The sequence below is a fragment of the Bison bison genome, unplaced genomic scaffold, assembly GCF_000754665.1.
Source record: "Bison bison bison isolate TAMUID 2011002044 unplaced genomic scaffold, Bison_UMD1.0 scf7180017864068, whole genome shotgun sequence".
Taxonomy (NCBI): Eukaryota; Metazoa; Chordata; class Mammalia; order Artiodactyla; family Bovidae; genus Bison; species Bison bison.
Window position 1 is genome coordinate 8,120,897 of NW_011494640.1, and position 24,092 is coordinate 8,144,988.

The 24,092-nt window shown below is 41.7% G+C and overlaps 1 protein-coding gene across 1 annotated transcript in view; it reads right to left on the minus strand.

Annotated features, from left to right (window-relative positions):
* Positions 1–24,092, minus strand: part of COL4A3 (collagen, type IV, alpha 3 (Goodpasture antigen)) — a 161,406-nt gene that overhangs the window by 53,457 nt on the left and 83,857 nt on the right. Inside the window, exons 3-17 of the mRNA XM_010837048.1 lie at positions 22,554–22,643; positions 17,462–17,506; positions 16,817–16,861; positions 16,136–16,198; positions 15,084–15,137; positions 13,389–13,415; positions 12,803–12,880; positions 10,076–10,138; positions 9,915–9,950; positions 8,033–8,074; positions 4,840–4,917; positions 2,345–2,407; positions 1,896–1,955; positions 801–845; positions 443–496 (exon numbers count right to left, since the gene is read on the minus strand). Coding sequence (XP_010835350.1) covers positions 443–496; positions 801–845; positions 1,896–1,955; positions 2,345–2,407; positions 4,840–4,917; positions 8,033–8,074; positions 9,915–9,950; positions 10,076–10,138; positions 12,803–12,880; positions 13,389–13,415; positions 15,084–15,137; positions 16,136–16,198; positions 16,817–16,861; positions 17,462–17,506; positions 22,554–22,643 — 843 coding nt within the window. The remainder of the gene's footprint in view (positions 1–442; positions 497–800; positions 846–1,895; positions 1,956–2,344; positions 2,408–4,839; positions 4,918–8,032; positions 8,075–9,914; positions 9,951–10,075; positions 10,139–12,802; positions 12,881–13,388; positions 13,416–15,083; positions 15,138–16,135; positions 16,199–16,816; positions 16,862–17,461; positions 17,507–22,553; positions 22,644–24,092) is intronic.

A 24,092-nucleotide genomic window follows, 5' to 3' on the forward strand; every position in this document is an offset into this window, starting at 1 on the left:
AGAGGCACAGGGAAGCCAGGCCATGGGTTGTAGGCAATTGTAGAAATAAATTGATGTGAAACACAGTCCACAGTTCACCAATGATGACCATTCAGTTCATCGTGACCCAGGTTGAGACTCACAGGGTTCAGACCATGCTTGACCTCCGATGAGCCGATACTTCCTCCAATTACAGGTCCCTTCCAACTCCTTTCTCATGGGAAGCTAAAATCCCACAGGTCCTAAGCCAGCTTCCACTACACAGAACAGGTTTAACATCTTTCCCTTCAAGTGTTTAAATAAAGCCGCCACAGCTCTCCTTTCTTCCTAACAAATATGCTGAGGTATTTTATTGAACTCTGACTGCAGCTCCTTGCATTGAGTTTCAGGATGTGGGGAGGAAAATGGTGAGAAAACCCAACCAATAATAAAAGCTGAAAGCAGATGTCAGGAAGGGAATTACCTTAATGCCATCTTCACCCCTTAACCCAGGGAAACCCCTGTCTCCTTTGGCTCCCTAAGAGAAGAGCAAAGTGAAGAGATCAGAAGACACACTGATAATCAATTTCTTCTGTAGCAAGCAAAATGCTTTAAACTCCTTTTGGTGGGGTTGGGGGGTTGGGGAAGAGTGTTCAGATGACCTCTCTCCACAGAGAGGGCGTAACACTAAAGGTGCATGCGTACTCAGCCACTCAGTTGTTTCCATATCTGCAGCCCCACGGACTGTAGCCCACCATGATTGACTCTCAAAAACCCTTCTTGGTCTAATACGACTGACTTTCATTACTTCAATGGACCAAGTCATGACTTCATGACTTTACCTCAGTGCCAGGGAAACCAGGGGCACCATCTTTTCCAGGCTTTCCCTAAAACAAAAACAAAAGAAAAACATGTAACTTACGGATACTTTAATAAACACGAAAAACTTAAATGATACAATCTCTTGATCTTAGGCAAGAAAGCCTAACTGAGGTTTCCTTCAGTTATTAGAAGGAAAAGCTATTAATTGCAGAACTGACGATGACCTTCTTCTGCCAGGAAAGGCAGAAGCCAGTGAGATTGGGAAGTTAGGGAAGGTCATGGGATTCTCCAGGCAAGAGTTAGACATGACCGAAGCAACTTTGCACACATACAGTATTCCACTGTATATATGCACCACATCTTCTTTATCCATTCATCTGTCAATGGACACATGTTGTTTCCATGTCCTGGCTAAACTAAAGTTAGCCATCCAAGCTTAGAAAGAAAATCAGGGAAGCGCTGAGCAGAGAAGTAAGCAGGAAAATTCAGAGAGAGGCGTTCACAGTCAATGTATTTATTTGCAATGTTGGCAACTCCTTGAACTGCAGACGTGTCTATATCTAAATATACATATAAAAGGAATTTTACAGTGTTTAAAGAGACAGAGCTGTTTAACTATTATGGGATTAACTATTATGGTACTTACCTTCCATCATACAATTAAAAACAACATTAGTTGAATATTTTTCTTAGAAAAAATATACTTTTCCCAGTGTATGATTTTTAGCTTTTAAACAATGAGAGTGCTGCATGCTGGGTACTATGGGCTAAGTCATTTCAGTCCTGTGCGACTCCTTGTGACTCCATGGACTGCAGCCCACCAGGCTCCTCTGTCCATGGGGATTCTCCAGGCAAGAATGATGGAGTGGGTTGCCATGCCCTCCTCCAGGGGATCTTCCTGGCCCAGGGAGTCTCATGTCTCCTGTGTTGGCAGGCAGGTTCTTTGCCACTAGCGCCACCTGGGAAGCCCTAAGCATCTTATACTTGCCACCTATAAAGTCCTGAGTACTGACTAATTTGGGGCTTCCCTGGTGGCCCAGATGAATCTACCTGCAATGTAGAAGACCTGGGTTCCATTAATTTAGGCTGCACACGACACTGATTTCCAAACTCACCTGTGGGCCTGGTTCTCCAGGAGCACCTTTTTCTGATCTATAAGATTCTCCAGGCGGCCCCTGAATCAATGAGAGTTAGGTCAAGTTTTGTAAATTACTGATCTTTGACTTACATCGATTTTTATTAACTTTTCCCTTCCATTAAAATTTTTGAAATGATGGGTTATCTAAGTGAGACATTTTATTTATGAATATCAAATTAAAAACAGATGCTATAGAATCAGATGCTGAAGATAAATCACAAGATGGGTGACAGAGGGTGCATATAAAACAGTGCAGGGATTTCAGCTAGAAGTGGCCATAAGATAATTCTAGTATTTATGATCCCTGCAGTAAAATGCTATCACACTTTAGCTAATATTAAGCCTTAAAGGTAGGTCATACATCAAAATATGCTCCAAGTTTCTACTTTTAGTTTCAAGGGAACAATATAATTCTAAGTGACCTACGGAGGGTCCAGGGGGTCCGGACTGTCCCATGGCTCCCAGGTCTCCCTTCTCTCCCTTGAGGTCCTGTCACAAAAACAAGTTGAGGTCATGAGAAAGAGAGCAAACAAGATATTATCGACTACATTTGGAAAAGTCCTCTAGCTGTCCAATGAACTGGATTTTCAACTTACATATATACCTCCTATTAACATATCACCATTTCTCACATTTTGAATTTTATACCTGTTAACCCCCTGAAACGATACTCAAACATTCTGTGTGCTGGATTTTATTTTTTGAATTGAGGTATAGTAGATTTGGCTGAGTAAATAGTAGATTTACAAATATTATATTAGTTTCAGGTGTACAATGTAGTGATTTAAGATTTTTGTATATTATACCCCATTTATATTATAAACCACTGGTTGTATTCCCTGTGCTGTACAATATATCCTTTGTACAGTCTCTTTTTTAAAAAAGAAAGTAATTTAGATCAAACTATATTAAACTAATTTAACTCCTGAAACAGTTTTCTATAAGCATAATCAGATCATTTCCAATATATTTTACTCTCATTTTTAATATATTGAAATTATTTTCACTGAGATCAATTATTTTCTGAGTAAATGCTATAATGAGGATTTGAGTCAATAATCAGGTTTGTTTTGGCCTTATCACATTTTATTAATATTTTGTAAAAATATAATTTTCAAAAACATCATTTTTTTAAAAAAGAAATTTTTATCCCTTGGGTCAAATCTCCCAGCTCTTAATGTTCTCAAGATAAGATTTTTTTAAATCAATTTTTCAGCCAATAAAGCTTTAGATTTTATTAAATATACTTTTGTTGATTAATTCTGAAAAGTTCAGTTATTTTCCTCAGGCAATATTTTTTCCAGTATTCAATGAGAGTTATTATTTTGGTCATATAGAACTTCGCCGTGTTTTAACTTATCAGTTTTGTTTGATAACGTCTATCATTAAAAGTTAATTATATTGAAAAGTGATGGCTAAGGTATTTCTTTTAGGGTGATGAAAATGTTCTAAAATGCCCACGGTAAGTTGCACAACTCTGTGAATACACTAAAAGCCACTGAATTGCACATTAAATGGGTAAATTATATGTTATGTGACTTATACCTCAATAATGTTGTTAAAAATTAATTATAACGAAAATCCATGAATTTCTTCTTTAAAATGGTGAAAATCACAGCATGTAAATTATATTGCAATCAAGGTATTATCAAAACAATTAATCATAATTTTAAAAAAGAGAAATTATTTATGTTTACTTCTTTGTTTAGTTACTCAGTCTAGTTTGACTCTTTTTGACTTCATGGACTGTAGCCCTCTAGGCTCCTCTGTTCATGGTGTTTTCCAGGCAGGAATACTGGAGTGGGTTGCCATTTCCTTCTCCAATTTCTTAGTTAATCCACAGGAAAATTATTAGCTTCCCTCTCACTCCCTATTACCTGTCCCAGACATTTCAGGATCAGCCTAGTGTCTAGGATTGGGGTATTATGCTGTGATGCAGTTCTGAGCATCTGATTCAATTTTGTTCCCCAGTCCTTCCAGCTACCCCAATGTGAGAGCAAAAAGCACCTGATAATTTCAGAATAAGAGTCATGGTGTCCTTGGAGAGGAATGGGGGCCACAGTGTCTTGGGGTTATAATGGCAGGGTAAAAACATCCCATTTGATTATGATGACACTCCACCCTTATTTTTAGGCCATTACCACCCTTCCCTGGTGGCTCAGTGGTAAAGAATCCACCTGCCAAGCAGGAAACACAGGTTCAATCCCTGGGTTGGGAAGATCCCCTGGAGAAGGAAATGGCAACCCACTCCAGTATTCTTGCCTGGAGAATCCCATGGAGGGAGGAGCCTGGCGGGCTACAGTCTATGGGGTCACGAGTCAGACATGATTGAGTGACTAGATAGCAAAACCACCATCCAGTTGGATCAGAGACATACACCCATTGTGTTACCACCTATTCAAAAATACACACTGAAAACCCAGCCTGTGTTAGGAACAGTGAGAGGGATGAGGATAAAGGGTAAGCAAAATTAGATTGAGGCTCCTCCTTCAACAGTCTTGAAAGTGGCTTGCCTTGGGTCTTCTCCACCTCATGTTTTCCAGTTCTTGAGTAAAAGACAGGAAAAGAATAAAATCCAGAGACCCAGGCTGGCTGGACTGGAGTTAGGTGTTGTTACTGTTTTTAGTCACTAAGTCATGTCCGACTCTTTGTAACCCTGTGGACTGTGGCCCGCCAGGCTCTTCTGTCCATGGGATTTCCCAGGCAAGAATACTGGAATGAGTTGCCATTTCCTTCTCCAGGGGATCTTCCCAACCCAGGGATTGGACCTTTGTCTGCTGAGTTGGCAGGTAGATTTTTTTACCACTGGGCCACCTGGAAAATGGACTTAGGTGACAGAGCTTATAAAAGAGGTAAGGGATCACAGAGCCTCATGGCAGAGAGGGGAAGGCAGGAGCCTAATAATAACACAGAAGAGTTACCGTTCTGTTATCAGGGCCGGTTAGAGTCACAATAACTGTTCCTGGTGGTCCAGGGGGTCCTGTCAATCCTTTCACACCCTGAAGACAAACACACTCAGGAATTACAAAAAAGCTTAAGAGATCTACATTTCCTCTTTAGTTCTTACCTAAAAAATAAAGCAAACAAAACTTGAGACACAGCAAATGCTTTGGTTTCAATGTGACTTAGTAAATAAAATGTGTATTCGTAAGTCTTTTGTTGGTGGTGGTCAGTTGCTCAGTTGTGTCTGACTCTGTGATCCCATAGACTGCAGCACTCCAGCCCTCCCTGTCCTTCAGCATCTCCTGGAGTTTGCTTAAACTCATATCCATTGAATTAGATAGTTAGATGCTATCCAACTATCTCATCCTCTGTCGTACCCTTCTCCTACCTTCAATCTTTCCCAGCATCTGGCTCTTCGCATCAGGCAGCCAAAGTCCTGGAGCTTCAGTTTCAGTAACAGTCCTTCCAGTGAATATTCAGAGCTGATTTCCTTTAGGATGGACTGGTTTGATCTCTTTGCAGTCCAAGGGATTCTCGAGTCCTCTCTAACACCACAGTTCGAAAGCATCAGTTCTTTGGTGCTCAGCCTTTATGGTCCAACTTTCACACGTGTACATGACTACTGGAAAAACCATGGCTTTGCCTACGGAGCTTTGTTGGCAAGATGATGTCTCTGCTTTTTAATATGCTGTTTAGATTTCTCACAGCTTTTTCCGAGGAGCAAGTGTCTTTTAATTTCATGGATGCAGTCACCATCCACAGTGATTTTTGAGCTCAAGAAAAGAAAGTCTGTCACCCTTTCCATTGTTTCCCCATCTATTTGCATGGAACTAGATGCCTCAATCGGAGAAGGCAATGGCAACCCACTCCAGTACTCTTGCCTGGAAAATCCCATGGATGGAGGAGCCTGGTAGGATGCAGTCCATGGGGTCGCTGGGAGTCGGACATGACTGAGCGACTTTACTTTTCACTTTCATGCATTGGAGAAGGAAATGGCAGTCCACTCCAGTGTTCTTGCCTGGAGAATCCAGGGACGGGGGAGCCTGGTGGGCTGCTGTCTCTGGGGTTGCACAGAGTCGGACATGACTGAAGCGACTTAGCAGCAGCAGCAGCAGCAGGATGCCACAATCTTCATTTTTTGAATGTTGAGTTTTAAAAGCCAGCTTTTTCACTCTTCTCTTTGACCTTCATCAAGAGGCTCTTTAGTTCCTCTTTGCTTTCTGCCATAAGGGTGGTGTCATCTGCATATCTGAAGTTATTGATATTCCATCCGGCAATCTTGATTTCAGCTTGTGCTTCATCCAGCCTGGAATTTCTCACAGTACACTCTCAGTTCAGTTCAGTTCAGTCACTCAGTCATGTCTGACTCTGTGACCCCATAGACTGCAGCACGCCAGCCTTCCCTGTCCACCACCAACTCCCGGAGCTTGCTCAAACTCATGTCCATTGAGTCGGTGAGGCCATCCAACCATCTCATCATCTGTCATTCCCCTTTCCTTCCACCTTTAATCTTTCAGGGTCTTTTCCAGTGAGTCAGTTCTTCACATCAAGTGGCCAAAGTTGGAGTTTCAGCTTCAGCATTAGTCCTTCCAATGAATATTCAGGACTGATTTCCTTTAGGATGGACTGGTTTGATCTCCTTGCAGTCCAAGGGACTCTCAGGAGTTTTCACCAATACATAGTTCAAAAGCATCAATTCTTTGGCATTCAGCTTTCTTCACAGTCCAACTCTCCCATCCATACATGACTACTGGAAAAACCATAGCTTTGACTAGATGGACCTTTGTCAGCAAAGTAATGTCCCTGCTTTTTAATATGCTATCTAGGTTGATCATCTTTTCTTCCAAGGAGCAAACATCTTTTAATTTCATTTTGGAGCCCCCCAAAATAAAGTCTGTCACTGTTTCCATTGTTTCCTTATCTATTTGCCATGAAGTGATGGGACTGGATGTCGTGATCTTAGTTTTCTGAATGTTGAGTTTTAAGCCAACTTTTTCACTCTCCTCTTTCACTTTCATCAAGAGGCTCTTTAGTTCCTCTTTGCTTTCTGCCATAAGGGTGGTGTCATCTGCGTATCTGAAGTTATTGATATTTCTCCCAGTGATCTTGATTCCAGCTTGTGCTTCATCCAGCCCAGCATTTCTCATGATGATACTCTATATATAAGTTAAATAAGCAAGGTGACAATATACAGCCTTGACGTACTCCTTTCCTGATTTGGAACCAGTCATTCCATGTCTGGTTCTAACTGTTGCTTCTTGACCTACATACAGATTTCTCAGGAGGCAGGTAAAGTGATCTGGTATTCCCATCTCTTTAAGAATTTTCCACAGTTTGTTGTGATGGATCACCGTCAAAGGCTCTAGTGTAGTCAGTGAAGCAGAGGTAGATGTTTTTCTGGAATTCTATTGCTTATTCTATGATCTAGTTGATGTTGGCAATTTGATCTCTGGCTCGTCTGCCTTTTCTAAATCCAGCTTGTACATCTGAAAGTCCTCAGTTCACATACTGTTGATGCCTAGCTTAAAGGATTTTGAGCATTACTTTGCTAGCATGCGAAATGAGTGCAATTGTGCAGTAGTTTGAACATTCTTTGGCATTGCCCTTCTTTGGGATTGGAATGAAAACTGAGCTTCCAAATTTGCTGGCATACTTAGTGCAACACTTTAAGTATAGCTGATTAAGAATGTTGTGATAATGTTGTGATAATTTCAAGTGGACAGCAAAGGAACTCCGCCATATATATACATGTACCCATTTTTCCCCCCAAACTCCCCTCCCATCCAGGCTGCCACATAACATTGAGCAGAATTCTTTGTGCTATACAGTAGGTCCTTGTTGATAATCCGTTTTAAATACAGCAGTGCATACATGTCCATCCCAAAGCCCCTAACCATCCCTTTCCCCCATCCTTCTCCCTGGCAACCATAAGCTCTTCTCTGAGCCTGTGAGTCTGTTTCTGTTTTGTATACAAGTTCATTTGTATCATTTCTTTTTCAATTCTGCATATAAGGGTATCATCAGATATTTCTCCTTCTCTGTCTGACTTACTTCGCTCAGTATGACAATCTCTAGGTCCAGCCAATTGCAGCAAATGGCATTATAAAATGTGTTGTTTACTAAGGAACCTAAAATATTTTGCACACAAATAAACCACAGTATATATATTACCCGCTCTCCTTTCTGTCCTAGCACGTTATCACCCATGTGACCCTGTAAGAAAAGACAAAACCAAATTATCTTTTTAATGAATACAAATATACAGTCTAAGCCCATTAAAGTTCCAATGTTTGTAACTGAACACTTACATTTTAATCATAATGTTAGGACTGTAAAAGTTACTTTATTGCTTGGAGTAGAGTGGCAACATGTTTCTTTTAAAAGGAGAGATCTTAAAGTGCAGAAAGTTGAAGGGAGCTACTTAAAAACGCAAGTGATGGCATGAAAGGGTGTGGGGTGGAGGAGGAAGCCGGCTCAGAGGACCTTTTTTTTGGCTTAGCCAGACACCAGCTAGTTTTGAATCTGCTGGCTGGATACATAACTTCCTGGTGCCCTGTTTTCTAGTCTTAAAAATAAGAGGGATGTGTAGCTGAACTTCAGGATTCTGAAATTCAAAACTTAACAGAGAACTAAAAACAGAATTAAAGCTAACCTGACTTCACTAGTAAGTTAGAACATGAGCTAAGTCTAATGTGAATCATCTCTCTTCAGTAAATCTATCGTTTCAACCAATGTCTCTTTGTTTCTTTGCTTCTGAGTTTGCAGATTTTCATCCCATTAGGCCACAAGCAGCAGAGAAAAGCTCAGGATGACGAATCAAAAGATTTTAAACTTTAGTTCTGCCAATTACTGTTTGATGATTCACTTAACCTGAACCTGTTCATCTCACAGAGAACGTATGTGTGTGTCTGCGTGTGTGTATATACACGCACATCAATGAAACAGTAAATGTGAAAGCACCTTGGAAAGTACCCTACACACAAAGGCTTACCTGATAGTAAGAGATACTGTGTTCACTACTAATTTCCTGGTGAGGCTCAACCCTCTCTCAACATTTTTTTAACTTTAACTGATGAAGGAGATCAGACTATCCAGCTCCAAAATACACCACTTTGGCAGAAGAACTCTTTTTGAGCTGAAGGCATTTGAGAAACAGGGAATGCAGAAAAAATTCTCTCCTCTCTCCCTGGGCCTCAAGGCTGGGCACAGATTTCCCCGTGTGAATGTGTCACCCTCCCCTCTCCTGTGCACAGAAGAGAAGACAACTTATCATGGGAGACAACACCAGCTTAAACCTGCATAAACAAACTTCACTGAAATAACCCTTATCTTCCACTAGTTTCCCCCATATATTTACCTTCCCACAATTTGTTGCCCCTAGAAGCTCACAACCCACTTCCTATGTCTTGATACTTCACCACAAATGTATCACCCTTTGTTAAAACGGTATACAAGCCTCTGGGTCTGATTGCTTCTTTGGGGTTTTCATTTCATTTCTGTGAGGTCTCCATATGCATATGAAATCAACCTTTTTTCTCCTGTTAACCCAGTCACTGAACCTAAGAAGATAGAAGAAAAAGTTTTTTTTTTTTTTTCTCCCCAATCCTAACAGTTGGCTTTTGTAACAGAAAGACATGCAGGACCCTGTTTAATGAGCACATGAACAGTCATCTTTTATTTTCTAGTATGAAAATAACTAGAAAATAGTTATCGGTTGGTTTTGGGAAGCAGCCCAGTACAAAAATGTATAAGATAAAGTACTGAGAGATCAGCAGGACTATGAGAAATGGAAACTTATAGACTAGGAATCCTTGCTCTTTTCCCAACAAGGAGCTCCATATAATTGAATTAAGACTCTTTGTATCAGAGATCAAGTTACTGAAGTGCAGGGAAAGGAGAAGAAAGAGGTGGAGAACTGTTCACGTCCCTGCTGGGGATTCTTGTGAGTCCCAAAGAGAAGCCCCGGCAGAGACCTGCATGTGCAATCAGACTGAGTTGGCTTTTAGATTGGTTAGGATGTTCTGGCTGGTACAACATATAGATTGCAATCTACCTTAGGTCCTGGAGGTCCCATGGTTCCCGGAAAGCCCTAGAAAAATCCATCAGTTAAAATTACAGCAGGTAGTGCACCAAACCTACAACATGTTTAAAATCTTTAAGCTATGATTCTTTTATTAGTTACAATGTCTATTGCAATGGTGGCTTCATACTCACAAGGAATCCTGGAGGGCCAAGTGGACCTGCAGGTCCAGGAAAACCTGGAAGGCCTGGCAAACCCTTTAAATGAAGAGAAGAATTAGAGTAAGTTCAAATTTACTTCTTACTGAAGAACAATGTCCATTAGTTAAATGCCTTACATTATTTTAGTAAAATCAGAGCATAATGTTTCCCATTTACACCTGCAGTTAATTTCAGTAAAGGCCATGTGCCATGTATAACTACCAGGACTATCTTGCTGGTACTACATAGGGGTACCACCATCCTGGTGGTACTATTTCCAGAAAAATGACCAAAGCATTTGCTTTACTTTAGAAGACTTTTAAGGTTTTTAGAAAATTTTCCTCTCCCCGCCTCTCTTTCTGTCTCTCACTAAGCATGCTCCTAACTCTGGATCCTTCCACCTGCATTCCCTCTGCCTAGAATCCTCTTTCCCCCGATGTCTATCTCTATGACTCACTTCTGCTCCCTTTTCTTGTCTTTACTTAAACATTATCCTTTCCATGGGCCTTCCTGCATATCCAATCTAAAGCCACAGCACTCCTTCTAACCTAGACACTTCCTATCCTCAACCCAACATTAATTTTTCTCCTCAGCATTTATTACTATCTAACACAACACACATGAATGTGAGAGTTGGACTATAAAGAAAGCTGAGCACTGAAGAATTGATGCTTTTGAACTGCGGTGTTGGAGAAGACTCTTGAGAGTCCCTTGGACTGCAAGGAGATCCAACCAGTCCATCCTAGAAGAGATCAGTCCTGGGTGTTCATTGGTGGGACTGATGTTGAAGCTGAAATTCCAATACTTTGGCCACCTGATGCGAAGAGCTGACTCATTTGAAAAGACCCTGATTCTGGGAAAGACTGAGGGTGGGAGGAGAAGGGGACGACAGAGGATGAGATGTTTGGATGGCATCACCGACTCAATGGACATGGGTTTGGGTGGACTCCAGGAGTTGGTGATGGACAGGGAGGCCTGGCGTGCTGCGGTTCATGGGGTCACAAGGAGTCGGACACGACTGAGCGATTGAACTGAACTGAACACAACACACAGGAAGTAATTTACATTTTGAAATATTTTCTCCTTCTAAAAGGCATGTCCCATGAGGGCAAGAATTTTGGTTAAACTGTTTTTGGGGATTTGTGCACTATGGTATCCCAGAGCCTAAATAGCTCCTGGTACCTAACCGGCAGGTGGATGGTAAGAGGGATTTCTTATAGAACTGAAGGTCCCACTCTTATACCTTTAGCAGTAGCATACTGTAGTACATTGCCAATGCTCAACACACATTTAAGGGATACATCGTGTCCCAGATTGCTACTGTCTCCTCTTTCTAGATCCCCTGCCCTCAGCATCTGACCCCTTATTGCTTCCTAAGGAAACAAACAAGCAAACAAGAAACAAACCAAGAGCTATCGACTTTTGCGTCTTTTCTCAAAAGCCTACGACTGGGCTTCCCTGGTGGTCCAGTGGTTAAGAATCCGTCTTGCAGTGCAGGAGACACCAGTTTCATCCCTGATCTGAGAAGATCCCACACGCCACAGGGCAAATAAGCTCTTGAGCTGCAACTACTCAGCCTGTGTGCCATAACTGCTGAGGCTCGCACGCCTTGAGCCTGTGCGGCACATCCAGAGAAGTCACTGAAATGAGAAGCCTGCACACCGCAGCTAGAGAAAGCTCGAGAGCAGCAACAAAGACCTAGCACAGCCGAAAATAAGTAAATAAGTAAAATTCTCTGATGGCTTCTAATCGCATCACTGTTCAGTTTGGCAGCCCATCCATCACCAGCTGGCATGGCTCACTGGATGGACGTTCAACAACCTTAACTCAAACTCTTTGACTTGCTCAGGCAAATACCAACCTCTACTCAGGAATTTCTACATGTATTTCTGAATTAAGATATTTATGATTAATTAACCTGAAAGTGAAAGTGAAGTCACTCAGTCGTGTCCGACTCTTTGCGACCCCTTGGACTGTAGCCTACCAGGCTTCTCAGTCCACAGGATTTTCCAGGCAAGAGTACTGGAGTGGGTTGCCATTGCCTTCTCCAGGGGATCTTCCCGACCCAGGGATTGAACCCGGGTCTCCCGCATTGTAGGTAGACGCTTTACCCTCTGAGCCACTAGGGAAGCCCTAATTAATCTGAAAGTTAGTATCAAAAGACTCCTTTGAATCAGGAAGTAAAGGATATTCGGGGGAACAGCTGTTTCTTTGTATCTATTCTGGATCACCCTCAGGCTACAAGCATAGATATCAGAAAGCAAACTATTCAGCAGGAGAAAGATGCATTTAAATAAAATATTACTATCATGCATACTTTACAATAGGACTGTTATTTAATATTACAGTTTTAAATCGCATTCAATGTGGGATACAAACCTATCCTGGATTTTGACAAATACTAAAAGGAACATAACCATTCCTTGAAAACTCCTTAGATTGAAGAAAGCTTGGGTGATTGAGACTTGAGAAGAGACTAAAATACATATGTACAAAAGCATCTTTTTTATATGAGCTTAATGTAGTTTCTTATAATGAGGTGAAAGTTTTAGAATAAAATGAAATATATAAATAGGAGAAACATGAATGTGAAAAATATTTTTAACAGGGTGAGAAAGATATAGGGAGAGGAAGAGAGAGAGAGAAAGAAGAGAAAAAAAGAGGTGGAAAGAGACAAAGAGAGAGATGGAGAATGATAGAGACCTTCTCTGAAGTGTGTACCTGGAATCCAGGAGCTCCTGGCAACCCAGGGTCACCTTTTCCATCAAGGCCTACACCTTCTCCTTCAGCAGGAGCACCCTTGAAAAGGAAATTCATCAAACATCAGCAGCATTTTATCTTCAAGACATCTTTAAATGATTATTCAAGGTCATACTGTTTCAAGGATAAAAGTGCTTCTAGGATATATACTTATAGAAATGCTATAGGATTTTTTAGTTATTCTGTTTTGAAGAATTCAAAGCATTTTCATGTTGTCTAAGACTGACCATTGGCTATAGAGGGAAGACACAAGAATAATACACCATTTCCCAAGACACCAAAATGAGTGGCACTTCCTGACCTAGAATCTGGAGCCTTGAGCATAAGATCAGTTCTCCTTCCCCAGACCTTATTTTCCTAAAGGATGATACAAAGCTTGCATTCCTTAAGACATATTTATGACAGGAAGTAGAAGATGCTCAATAGGAATAAATATAATTTCTGAATTAATCATGAAATCTGATTTGTAATGATATATCTTAAGAGATGTGCCTTTAATATGTGCAGTTAGAGATTTTTCAACAACAACATGCCACAAATCACTTACCTTTTCTCCTTTCAAACCAATGACACCCTAGGGAAAAGAGCATCATATTAATAACTAGAGGCAAACCAAATACAGAACATCCCTGCTTTGTCCTTCTCTCTGCTATTCTGCCTTCTCTTCCTGCCGCAAGCTTCCTATTGGCTTTTACATTTGCTCAAGTCTTTCTCATTTAAACAAAGTGTATGTCAGTCGCTTAGTCATGAGACACCATGGACTGTAGCCATTAGCCCCCTCCGTCTATGGAATTCTCCAAGAAAGAATACTGGAGTGGGTCATCACTCCCTTCTCCAGGGGATCTTTCTGACCCAGGGATTGAACCTGGGTCTCTCACACTGCAGGCAGATTCTTTACCATCTGAGCCATCAAGGAAACCAGTCTCCCCCAGAATACACTGCCTCATCCTGTCTTACCTATCCTTCCTGTCATCTATAAATTACTCACTTTGTTCATCCCCACTGATTCCTTAGGCCCATATCTGCCTCCTGCCTCCATCTGTCAAGGAAATGTTGTTGTTCATTTGCCCAGTTGTGTCCAATTCTTCGCGAACTCCATGGACTGCAGCACACCCAGGCCTCCCTATCCCATATCCCTTGCTAAAGTCTGCAATGACTTTGATGTTATAGAAACCAAGGACAAAACATTCGTTCTTGTTTTACTGAACTTCTCGACAGCACTGAGAAGCTGTCTGTTACTCGCCTTTACTGGAATTTGTTAAAACAGAGATGAAGCCAAAATGGAATCACTCCTGCTAGGTCCAGTGCAGCAAACCAAGACTTAATACCTGCCTTGACTATGGTTTTAACCTTCTCCAGGAATGTGACCTTTCACTGGCCAACCTGGAACTTCCAGGTCAGCACTAATAAGATACTCCACCCAATAGCCCCTTCTGTTTCCCTTAACAGGCTACCTTGTCTAAGACAATGCCTTCTTTGTTAATAAAACAATACATTCTTTGCTAAGAATGTCAGATTTCCATTCTCTCTCTGACTTTAAAATCCTTTGCTATCTATGGCTGGAGGCAACTCTTTCTTTGCTGGATAGGAGAGAGCTGGGTTTGTGAATCATCCAATAAAGCCGGTTAGATGCTCAGATTTACTCAGCTGAATTTTTGTTGTTTAACAATATCTTTCCTGGGCTTACAGAATATACCCCTCTTGCTTTTCTTCTACTCCCAGGGCCCTTCTTCCTTTACAGGCTCATTGTCCTTGACCTCCCTTCACATGCTAGAGCTCTCGAAGCCCCACTTTCAAGGCCCTTCTCTCCTTTCTCCATCCTTGAGTCATGACCACCCATCCAGGTGTCTCCCATTGTCTATCTCAGATCTCTACTTCAATGTCTCAAAAGCAAAACAAAGTCTCAAAGTGCAAACCCCAGTGCATTTATTCATTCCTCTCAACTACTGGGCTCCCCAGGTGGCTCAGTGGTAAAGGATCTGCCTGTCAATAGAGGAGATGCAAGAGACTTGGGTTCAATCCCTGGGCCGGGAAGATCCCCTGGAGGAGGGCATGGCCACCCACTCCTGTATTCTTGCCTGTGAAATCCCATGGACAGAGGAGCCTGGTGGGGTTGCAAAGAGTAGTCAAATGTCTACTGTTGACTGGCTTCAACTTCCCCAAGGTCATGACAGATTTCTGTATATGATCGCTTCAAAGGAAACTCCGTGTCTTGGATGGGGAGTTAGAAACATAAACCTACCGGTATTCCTGGGTAGCCTGGTGTCCCCCGAAGTCCTGGGAACCCTGGCTCTCCCTGGAAGACACATGACGCTTGTCATTCTTCTTAGTTGTTCTAGAACAGCCTATTGTGATATTTCCCCTGTTCCTTGCTTCCAACCCTGCAGCAGTAAATTTAGACAAAGTAACCCAAATTCCTCACAACTACTGGATCATGAGGCTAAAGACTAGAAAACCGTTACCTTAATTGAAAACAGGATTAGAATCTACTGTTTCTCAAATTGTGCATAAATGGCAAAAGGTTAATTGTGCCAAGAACTTTTTAATGGCTGCTTCCTTGAAATTTTTGTAATTAATGGCCACCATCCTGGGGAAAAGCAGAGTGCAGTCAGGAGACAAAGGAGATGAGTGCACATCGGAAAGCTCAGTTTTTCTCTTCCAACTTTGCATTCTAAGCTTCAGTTTCTGGTTTATATACAATCGCAACCTCAGATGCAAATATCTGTTTGAGCCCTAGTCATCTTTCTGTGGGAGAACACGAGAGAACTTTCTTAAAACATAATCTGAAAGCAAGATGGATGGAGGGAGGGGGGATTGGGTGCAGGCAGTCAAACGGTACTCCAAACTCCCAGCTATAAGATAAACAGTCCTAGGGATACAATGTAAATGTGAGAAATCTAATTAATGCTGTTAATTTTTTAAAGTTAAGAGAATGGAGCATAAGAATTATCACACACAAAATGTTTTCCTTCTTTAATTTCGTATCTATAAGAGATGGTGAGCTTACTAAACTTATGATGATAATCATTTCATGATGTATGTAAGTCATTATGCTGTACACCTTAAACTTAGGTAGTTCTATGTGTCAACCATATCTCAATAAAGCTGGAAGAATAAAGAAACAAGCATGAGGAGAAAGAAAATCATCACCTTTCTGTCCTGAAGACATATACCATTGGTTCTGGCCAAAACAACATCTCAAGGAAGGGCTAGGCCATCTCATTGCTATGTCACCCAGGTTTATTCATTTATCAAAACACTAACTAACCACCTCCTGCGTGAGAAGATACACACCTTGGAACCATTGCATCCTGGCAAACCAGCAAGTCCATAAGGTCCAGGATGGCCCGGGATGCCCTAAAAAACAGAGAAAGTCTCAAAAAGAAAATATAATCAGGCTCTGGGGCAGGTAGAAACAGCGCAGAGCACACAGTAGGAAGAGACAGGCTAATTTAGATAGTTATTTAAGTATAAATGGTTATTTAAATAGTTAAGTAGTAAACTGGCTATTTTAGATAATTTAAATTAAAATCATAGGAAATAACATAGGCTAATTAAAACCATAAATTATCAAGTGAGATATATTATTTAAGATAAAGCAAAAGGTCTTTCTATACAAAATGAGTCCATTAACATGCTGTATTAAGCTGGGGAAAAGGAGAGGAGGGAAGTGTTCACAGTGGTAACTATCTGATTATTTTTATTCCGTGCTATTAAGTAGATTTATCCTATTCTATTCTATTCTGTCTCATCCCATCCCATCCCACCCCAATCTATTCCATTCTATTATGCTTACATTTCAGGAAATGTAATTTGACTTGATATCCTATAAATCCACACTCTTAATACACTGTAATTCTGACATTTTCATCATGTAGCCAAAACATTATACTCATTTTCTTGTGTTAGTGCTTTAACATCTTTATTAAAATGAGCTTGCTTATTATTCCATTTACACATATTCTCACTACTTACTGGAAGTCCAGGAGGACCTGAAAATCCTGGTAATCCAGTTATTCCCTAAAGACATAAAAAAGAAGAAAGATGGCAAGAAAAAAACTAAAAATGTTCAACCTGTAAACAAGACATGATTTATCAGTCCAATACCCCCATTCTGTAACTATAATTGGGAACAGCTAAAAGCGATTTGAAACACACAAAAAAGCTGGACAAACTTTGTAAATCTTACATTTATATAACTTTTAAATAGACACGATTAAGATCATTTTTGGCTTTGGGGGGGATAGATTTTTTTAAGGCATAATTTGCATAAAGTGCTCCAGTCTTCCACAAACAGATTGAGGAATATTCACCTGTGTACATACGCACGTTTTGGTGATTCCCACCCAACCAGACACAGAACCTCTCCACCACCCCATACGGTACCCTCATGCAACTTTCCAGTTGATTAACACCTACCCCCAAGTGAGTAATCACTATGTAGATTTCTACCATTATAGACTGCTTTTACCTGCCCTTGAACGTCATCTACAGAATTGGCTCACACACAACCTACTCCTTTGTGACATCTGTATATCTTTTACAGTGCCAGGGTTCTTTTTACTTTTTAAAACAAGATTTCTCATCAAACAAGCAGGATAGACTTGTTAGACTACTAACCCTCACGCCTTTGGCACCAGTCAGTCCTGGAGATCCTGGAGAGCCCTAGATCCAAATGCAAAAAAACAAGGTAAGCACTGTGACAATTACTCGGCACTAATAAGCCCGTACATGAAAGGTCCTGGTTTTATTCACACGCCACACAGTTTTGCTCTTGCGATTATTTCATTGTTAACACGGTTCAATTGCTTGCTTGTTTCATTGGCGCTATAGTTATGTATCCGAAAGGACAAACAGAAATCCATTCATACCCCTGCTACTCAAGGTGGGGGGTCCAACAGTAGCATCATCTGGGAGCTTGTTAGAAATGCGCCATCCTGGGTCTCCCCCACCTCCCAGACCTATTGATTCAGAATTTGCATTTCAACAAGATTTGATGGTGATTCTTGCTCACATTAGTGTCTGAGAAGGGCTGCGGGAAAAGCCCCACATTAGCCAGACAGCTGCCGTGGGCTGATAAGGATGAATGACACAATTACAACGGCGGACGAGAATGGCAGGCAATATTTCTGCGCATGAGAACTACTTTATTAACAAAATGTGCCTGGCAGGCACAAATAAATAAATAGCAAACCGAGAACTCCCTGAACCAGAGATAAACTTGCTTGGAACACACAGTGAATACACATGGAGGTCCTGTTTCTTAGAGAATAGCCCCAAACAAAACTGTTTTAACGAAACCACTTGGTGTGAAAGTTCCATTGTCATCCAAAAGTTTTTCTTCATTCCTGGGAGTTTCAGTATGTTTTGGTATTTCTGATTATTTGAGGACAGGGTTGTTACAGAGACTTCTGAGACGGGACCATCAAGGCCAAAGTCAGTCTTTCTTGTCTGAAGCGGAATTCCTGGGTGCGTGACCATGACCCCCTCCTCTGCCGGGGGCTGTCTGTAATCTGCAGATGCCAGAAGCGTGACTTGCAGGTTTCAGTTCGCCATTATAAACTGTCTCATATAGAAAATATTCAGAATGAAGACCTTTATAAACCTGCAACACCTTTTAATCAGGTTTTAATATTCTCTGATTGCCTATCTTTGGTTCAATTATCATTTGTGGCTATATTTTTAAGCTATGGGCTTCCCAGGTGGAGCAGGGGTAAGGAATCTGCCTGCCAATGCAAGAGACTCAAGAGATGTGGGTTCAATCCCTGGGTTGGGAAGATCCCCTGTAAGGAAACGGCAACGGCACTCCAGTATTCTTGCCAGGAAAATCCCGTGGACAGAGGAGCCTAGTGGGCTGCAATTCACGGGGTCAGAAGGAGTCAGACATGACTGAGCACATCACAGAACACAATACAGCCGCTCTAAGCTATAGTTTACTATATCAGTTTTCTGGATGAATGTTATGGAATACCTACACATCATGTAACCCACACAAAGCACCGTGTGTTCACAACTATAATTTTAATCCATTACTGACTTCTCTAGAGAAAAGCTAAGGAAACCAGCAGAACGGAGTACAGAAAACAGAATAGGAGTGAGTTAGCATTAGGCTGATCTTAAGTCCAGTGCTGAAGTGACAAATTCCCTTCCAGGGAAATGGAGGGAAATCTGAGACCACGCCCTGAAGGAATGGAGCAGAATGTTCAGACACTAAACATGTCTGGAACCAGACACTAAATATCCAGAATCGAAACGACTTTTTTCATATTAGGATTAGAGAAAGCAGGAATGAAGAAACAGAATGCATACATGAACACAGTAAAGTAGAATCCCTGGAAAACAGCAAGTCTTGCAACTGTAGGAATGGGTTTAATTTCTTTGACTGTAGGAATTTGATTCTGGCATCATATAATCCTGGATTTGAACTCTGATTTTACCACCTATTAGCTGTGTAACCCGGGACAAATTGCTTCATCCTCTGAGTGTCAGTTTCCTCATCTCTATGATGAAGATAATAATATGTCACCATCCTCATGACCAATGAGATCAATGTGAGGAGTAAAAGAAATCCAGTCAAGAAGAAAAGTCCCAATGCCTCAGTGCCTGACTCAGAATAGGGGAAACACACTGACTGAAACTGCCCACACTAGTCAGGCACCGTGGTAACTATTTGTGTGTTATCTTACGACAGGAGGGACTGGTAAGGAACACGGAACTAATAAGCTACCACCAACCGGAAGGCTTGGGAAAGGTCAAAAGGAGACACCATGTATCCCAGAATCCTCCTCGCTGGAATCCATCTTGACTGAGCGATGCGTGTGCCACCAGGAAGGACCCTGAGTCAGAATAATTGGCCAGAGACAACCCGGAAACTAACCCCATCAATAAAACCTGAGCCTGCAAGCCACACGGCAGAGCAGTTCTCCTGGGTTCCCTTACTCGGCTGCTGTCCATTCGGGTGCCTCTTCTCAGTAAAGTCTCTTGCTTTGTCAGCTCGTGTGTTTCCTCGCATAATTTATTTCCCAGTGTTAGACAAGAGCCTTGGAAGGGGTGCCCCTTCCTGCAACAAATTCACATAAAATGTTACCTAAATATTCTGTAACATTCCTTAGGAAATTTAAAAAGATTTAAAATTATAATTTAAAAATTATAATCACCCTCACAACTTATTAGTTAGTTCATAGCTTCCGGGGAAGCCAGCAGGCAGGGGAGTGACCCAGAGGGTGCGTGAGAGTCCAGGCTTGAGTCCAGGCTTAATTCCACAGCAGAAAAGAGCCATCAGCAAATCTAGTGGTTATGCAGTTATTTAGCAAATCCTCTAGGGCATTTATTTAAACAAAGCCCTTTGTTGTATCACAGACTTTAGGATAAAAATGTGTGATGAGTGTGAAGGGCGGTGGGCTCTGGTAAGAACCTTAGGAGGCCCGACATTGAAGAACCCAGCTGAGAAACAGGAACTTGGGAAAGAAGGAAAGCATTGGGGAGGGGAGAGAAGAGAAAGGAGGGTTCCAGAAACAGGCCTGTGTTTCAAGGAGAAAAGAGGGAGCCTCACAGCTGGAAACAAAACAGAGGGGTCCAGGCCAGACAAAAACACAGAGTATTCTCCACTGACCTTTTGGGGGTAGAGCGCAAAGTGGAGGTCATGGATTTTCAGGGAGGGAGCAGAAGGCAAATTGTTGCTGGCTGAGGAGTGAGTAGGAGATGAACCACAGCCTGTGTGGTTGGTTCTTTTTTTTTTTTTTTTTTTTTAAAGAAGTCTGACAGATAGGAAAGACAGAAAGGATGGCAGTCCTTGGATTATAGTGTTGAAAAGATCCAGAGGAAGTTATATGCTGGTATGGGTTTTGCATAAAGATGGAAAGAGAAAAACCAATAACCAAGTTGACATAGCTGAGAAAGAGGACACACCATCAGAATGTGATTCTAGTGGAAATCCCAGTGACCAGGATACTGGTAGAGGACAGGGCTTGAATGGAGGCAAAAAAACCCTCACCAGGGGCCAATGCAGGTGTTCAGTTCAGTTTGGTCGCTCAATCGTGTTTGAGTCTTTGAGACCCCATGGACTGCAGTACGCCAGGCCTCCCCATCCATCACCAACTCCTGGAGTTTAACCAAACTCATGTCCACTGAGTCGGTGATAGTATCCAACCATCTTATTCTCTGTCGTCCCTTTCTCCTCCTGCCTTCAGTCTTTCCCAGCATCAGGGTCTTTTCAAATGAGTCATCTCTTCAATGCAGGTGTTCAGTTCAGTTCAGTTCAGTTGCTCAGTCGTGTCCGACACTTTGCAACCCCATGAATCACAGCACACCAGGCCTCCCTGTCCATCACAGGGACGTGAGTCAAACTCACGTCCACCGAGTTGGATGCCATCTAGCCATCTCATCCTCTGTCGTCCCCTTCTCCTCCTGCCCCCAATCCCTCCCAGCATCAGAGTCTTTTCCAATGAGTCAACTCTTCGCATGAGGTGGCCAAAGTATTGGAATTTCAGCTTTAGTATCAGTCCTTCCAGTGAACACCCAGGACTGATCTTCTTTAGAATGGACTGGTTGGATTTCCTTGCAGTCCAAGGGACTCTCAAGAATCTTCTCCAACACCACAGTTCAAAAGCATCCATTCTTCAGCGCTCAGCTTTCTTCACAGTCCAACTCTCACATCCATACATGACCACTGGAAAAACCATAGCCTCGACTAGATGGACCTTTGTTGGCAAAGTAATGTCTCTGCTTTTGAATATGCTATCTAGGTTGGTCATAACTTTCCTTCCAAGGAGTAAGTGTCTTTTAATTTCATGGCTGCAATCACCATCTGCAGTGATTTTGGAGCCCCCTAAAATAAAGTCTGACACTGTTTCCACTGTTTCCTCATCTATTTGCGATGCAGGTGTGGAGACCCCTAAATCAGGAAGTAGGAGGACGTAGAGCTGAGGACTGAAAGATACTGATAGTCTTTTCTTTTTTTTAAATTGGAGTATAATTGCTTCGAATTGTGGTGGTGGAGAAGATTCTTGAGAGTCCCTTGGATTGCAAGGAGATCAAACCAGTCCATCCTAAAGGCAATCAGTCCTGAATAGTTATTGGAAGGACTGATACTAAAGCTGAAGCTCCAACTCTTTGGCCACATGATGTGAAGAACCAACTCACTGGAAAAGACCCTGATGCTGGGGAAGATTGAAGGTGGGAGGAGAAGGGGACGACAGGGGACAAGATGGTTGGATGGCATCACTGACTCAATGGACATGAACTTGAGGAAACTCCAGGAGACAGTGAAGGACAGGGAGGCCTGGTGCGCTGCAGTCCATGGGGTCGCAAAGAGTCGGACACAACCTGATGGCTGAAACCAATAGAATTGCTGTACAATAGCATGTTAGTTTCTACTGTAGAGTCACGTGAATTACCTATGTGTATACACACAGCCCGTCCTTCTTGGACCTCCCGCCCACCACCACCCCTATCCCATCCCTCCAGATCATCAGAGTGCTGAGCTGAGCTGCCTGTGCTATAAAGCAGCTTCCGTGCTGCTATATAGCTAATTTACACATCTTAGTGTAAATACATTGATATATATACACTTTCATTTGTAAAATAGATAGCTTGAAATAAGCAGCAGTTCTGAGGGCCCAGCTAAGACTGGAGCAGGAATTTACCATGGCATCCATCGTCATAAAGAAGCTTAAGTGGACTGGGGGTTTTCCAAACTCATAGGCTAACATACCTTGGGTCCCTGTGGTCCAGGCAGGCCTTCAGGACCTGGGTATCCCTTCTGGCCGGGAGGCCCAGGGGGTCCTGGGAAGCCTTTCTCCCCCTGTAAAGACCAAAACAAGACAATACACACACAGAATAGCAATGCCCAGGAGTAAACATAACCATCATTTTCTTTTCTTTATGATATAATGGTAACATTTTGCACATTTTTTTCTTGGATTAAAAAAAAATAACACTCAATGCTAAGTGTAATAGACACTGGAATGTTTCTATTGTTTTTGTTAGTATTTGTCTGTAGGCTTGAAAGCATTTGTCTTTGGTCTTCTGGAAACTCGACTTTTACCCAAATGGCAGAGCTACACAGAGCAGAGATTCAGGGAATCAAGAACCAAGAGGGAAAGCCCAGTTAGAAGGATGGAGGTTGGTGAAGGGTGTTTTTTGGAGGATACAGAGAGAGTGACAATCAGGTTCAGGAATGTCTTGGGAGTGTGCATAATTGCTGTGTAGCTCGAAAGAACAACACACAGGCTATGAGTTTCAGTCCTTTCTTGATTACACAGGAATTAGTAATTCAATCTGCTATTTGTGGAGGAGATGCAGGAGAGATATCAAGAGTGGCAAAACCAAAAGTGTGAGCTACATAGTTAAGAGATGATAATATGGGAAAGCCCTTAGGGATCAGGGAGTAATTTTAGGCCCAGTAAGGGACGTGGTTCTGCCAACAAATAACCTTCCCATGAATACAGATCCTGGGATTACTCTTCAACAGTTAAGGCCACTGGTTTGATTCAGATAATCTAGTAGACAAATGGAAACTTAGATTTTTAAAACAGAGCAAGTCAGCTATTTCACATGATGTGTGCATACACACACTCAATAAAAAGAGAAGCAGAAGAATTTGCTAGGCCCCTCTCAAGACTGTTACCTTCACACTTTGAACAGCATCTCACCCAGAGGAGGGATTCAATAAATGCTTCTTGAATGAGAGAATGGGTCATAGCTTTTCAACACGGATCTGAACATACCACTTTCACAGCTTCAGGAAAAACCCTAAATCAAACTACACATGAATCATAGAATACTTTAAATATGGTAATTTTTATTGTAATTAACGTGCAAATTATTTTGTCTACAGAGCTTAAAATGCATTCTTTTAAAAATATTTTTAAGCGGTAATCTTTCAATATTGTTAAGCAATTCATTAGTGTATCTGAGAAAAGGGTTTTGTAAACAAAGGAAAAATTTTAGTTCTGGCTCCGTCTTAATTATCACAAATTGAAAGTTAATGGAGCGAATTAATGAGATTTCACGGCACTCATTTTTTACTCCAATTCTGCAATGGAGCTACTTTGTCTAGCTGAATTTTTGCCTGGAGAAAGTGCTTGTGCAAGATTCTTCCACCAGAGGGCGCCCTTACACCAATGCTGCAGTACAAAATCTGCGGGTTTCGTTTGTGTCCGAGTAAGCGGATCACGCTGTTTTCAATTCTCTCGCCTTCAGCAACAATGTAAACAGGGGATACATACGGATCATTCTCAAAAACTTTCTT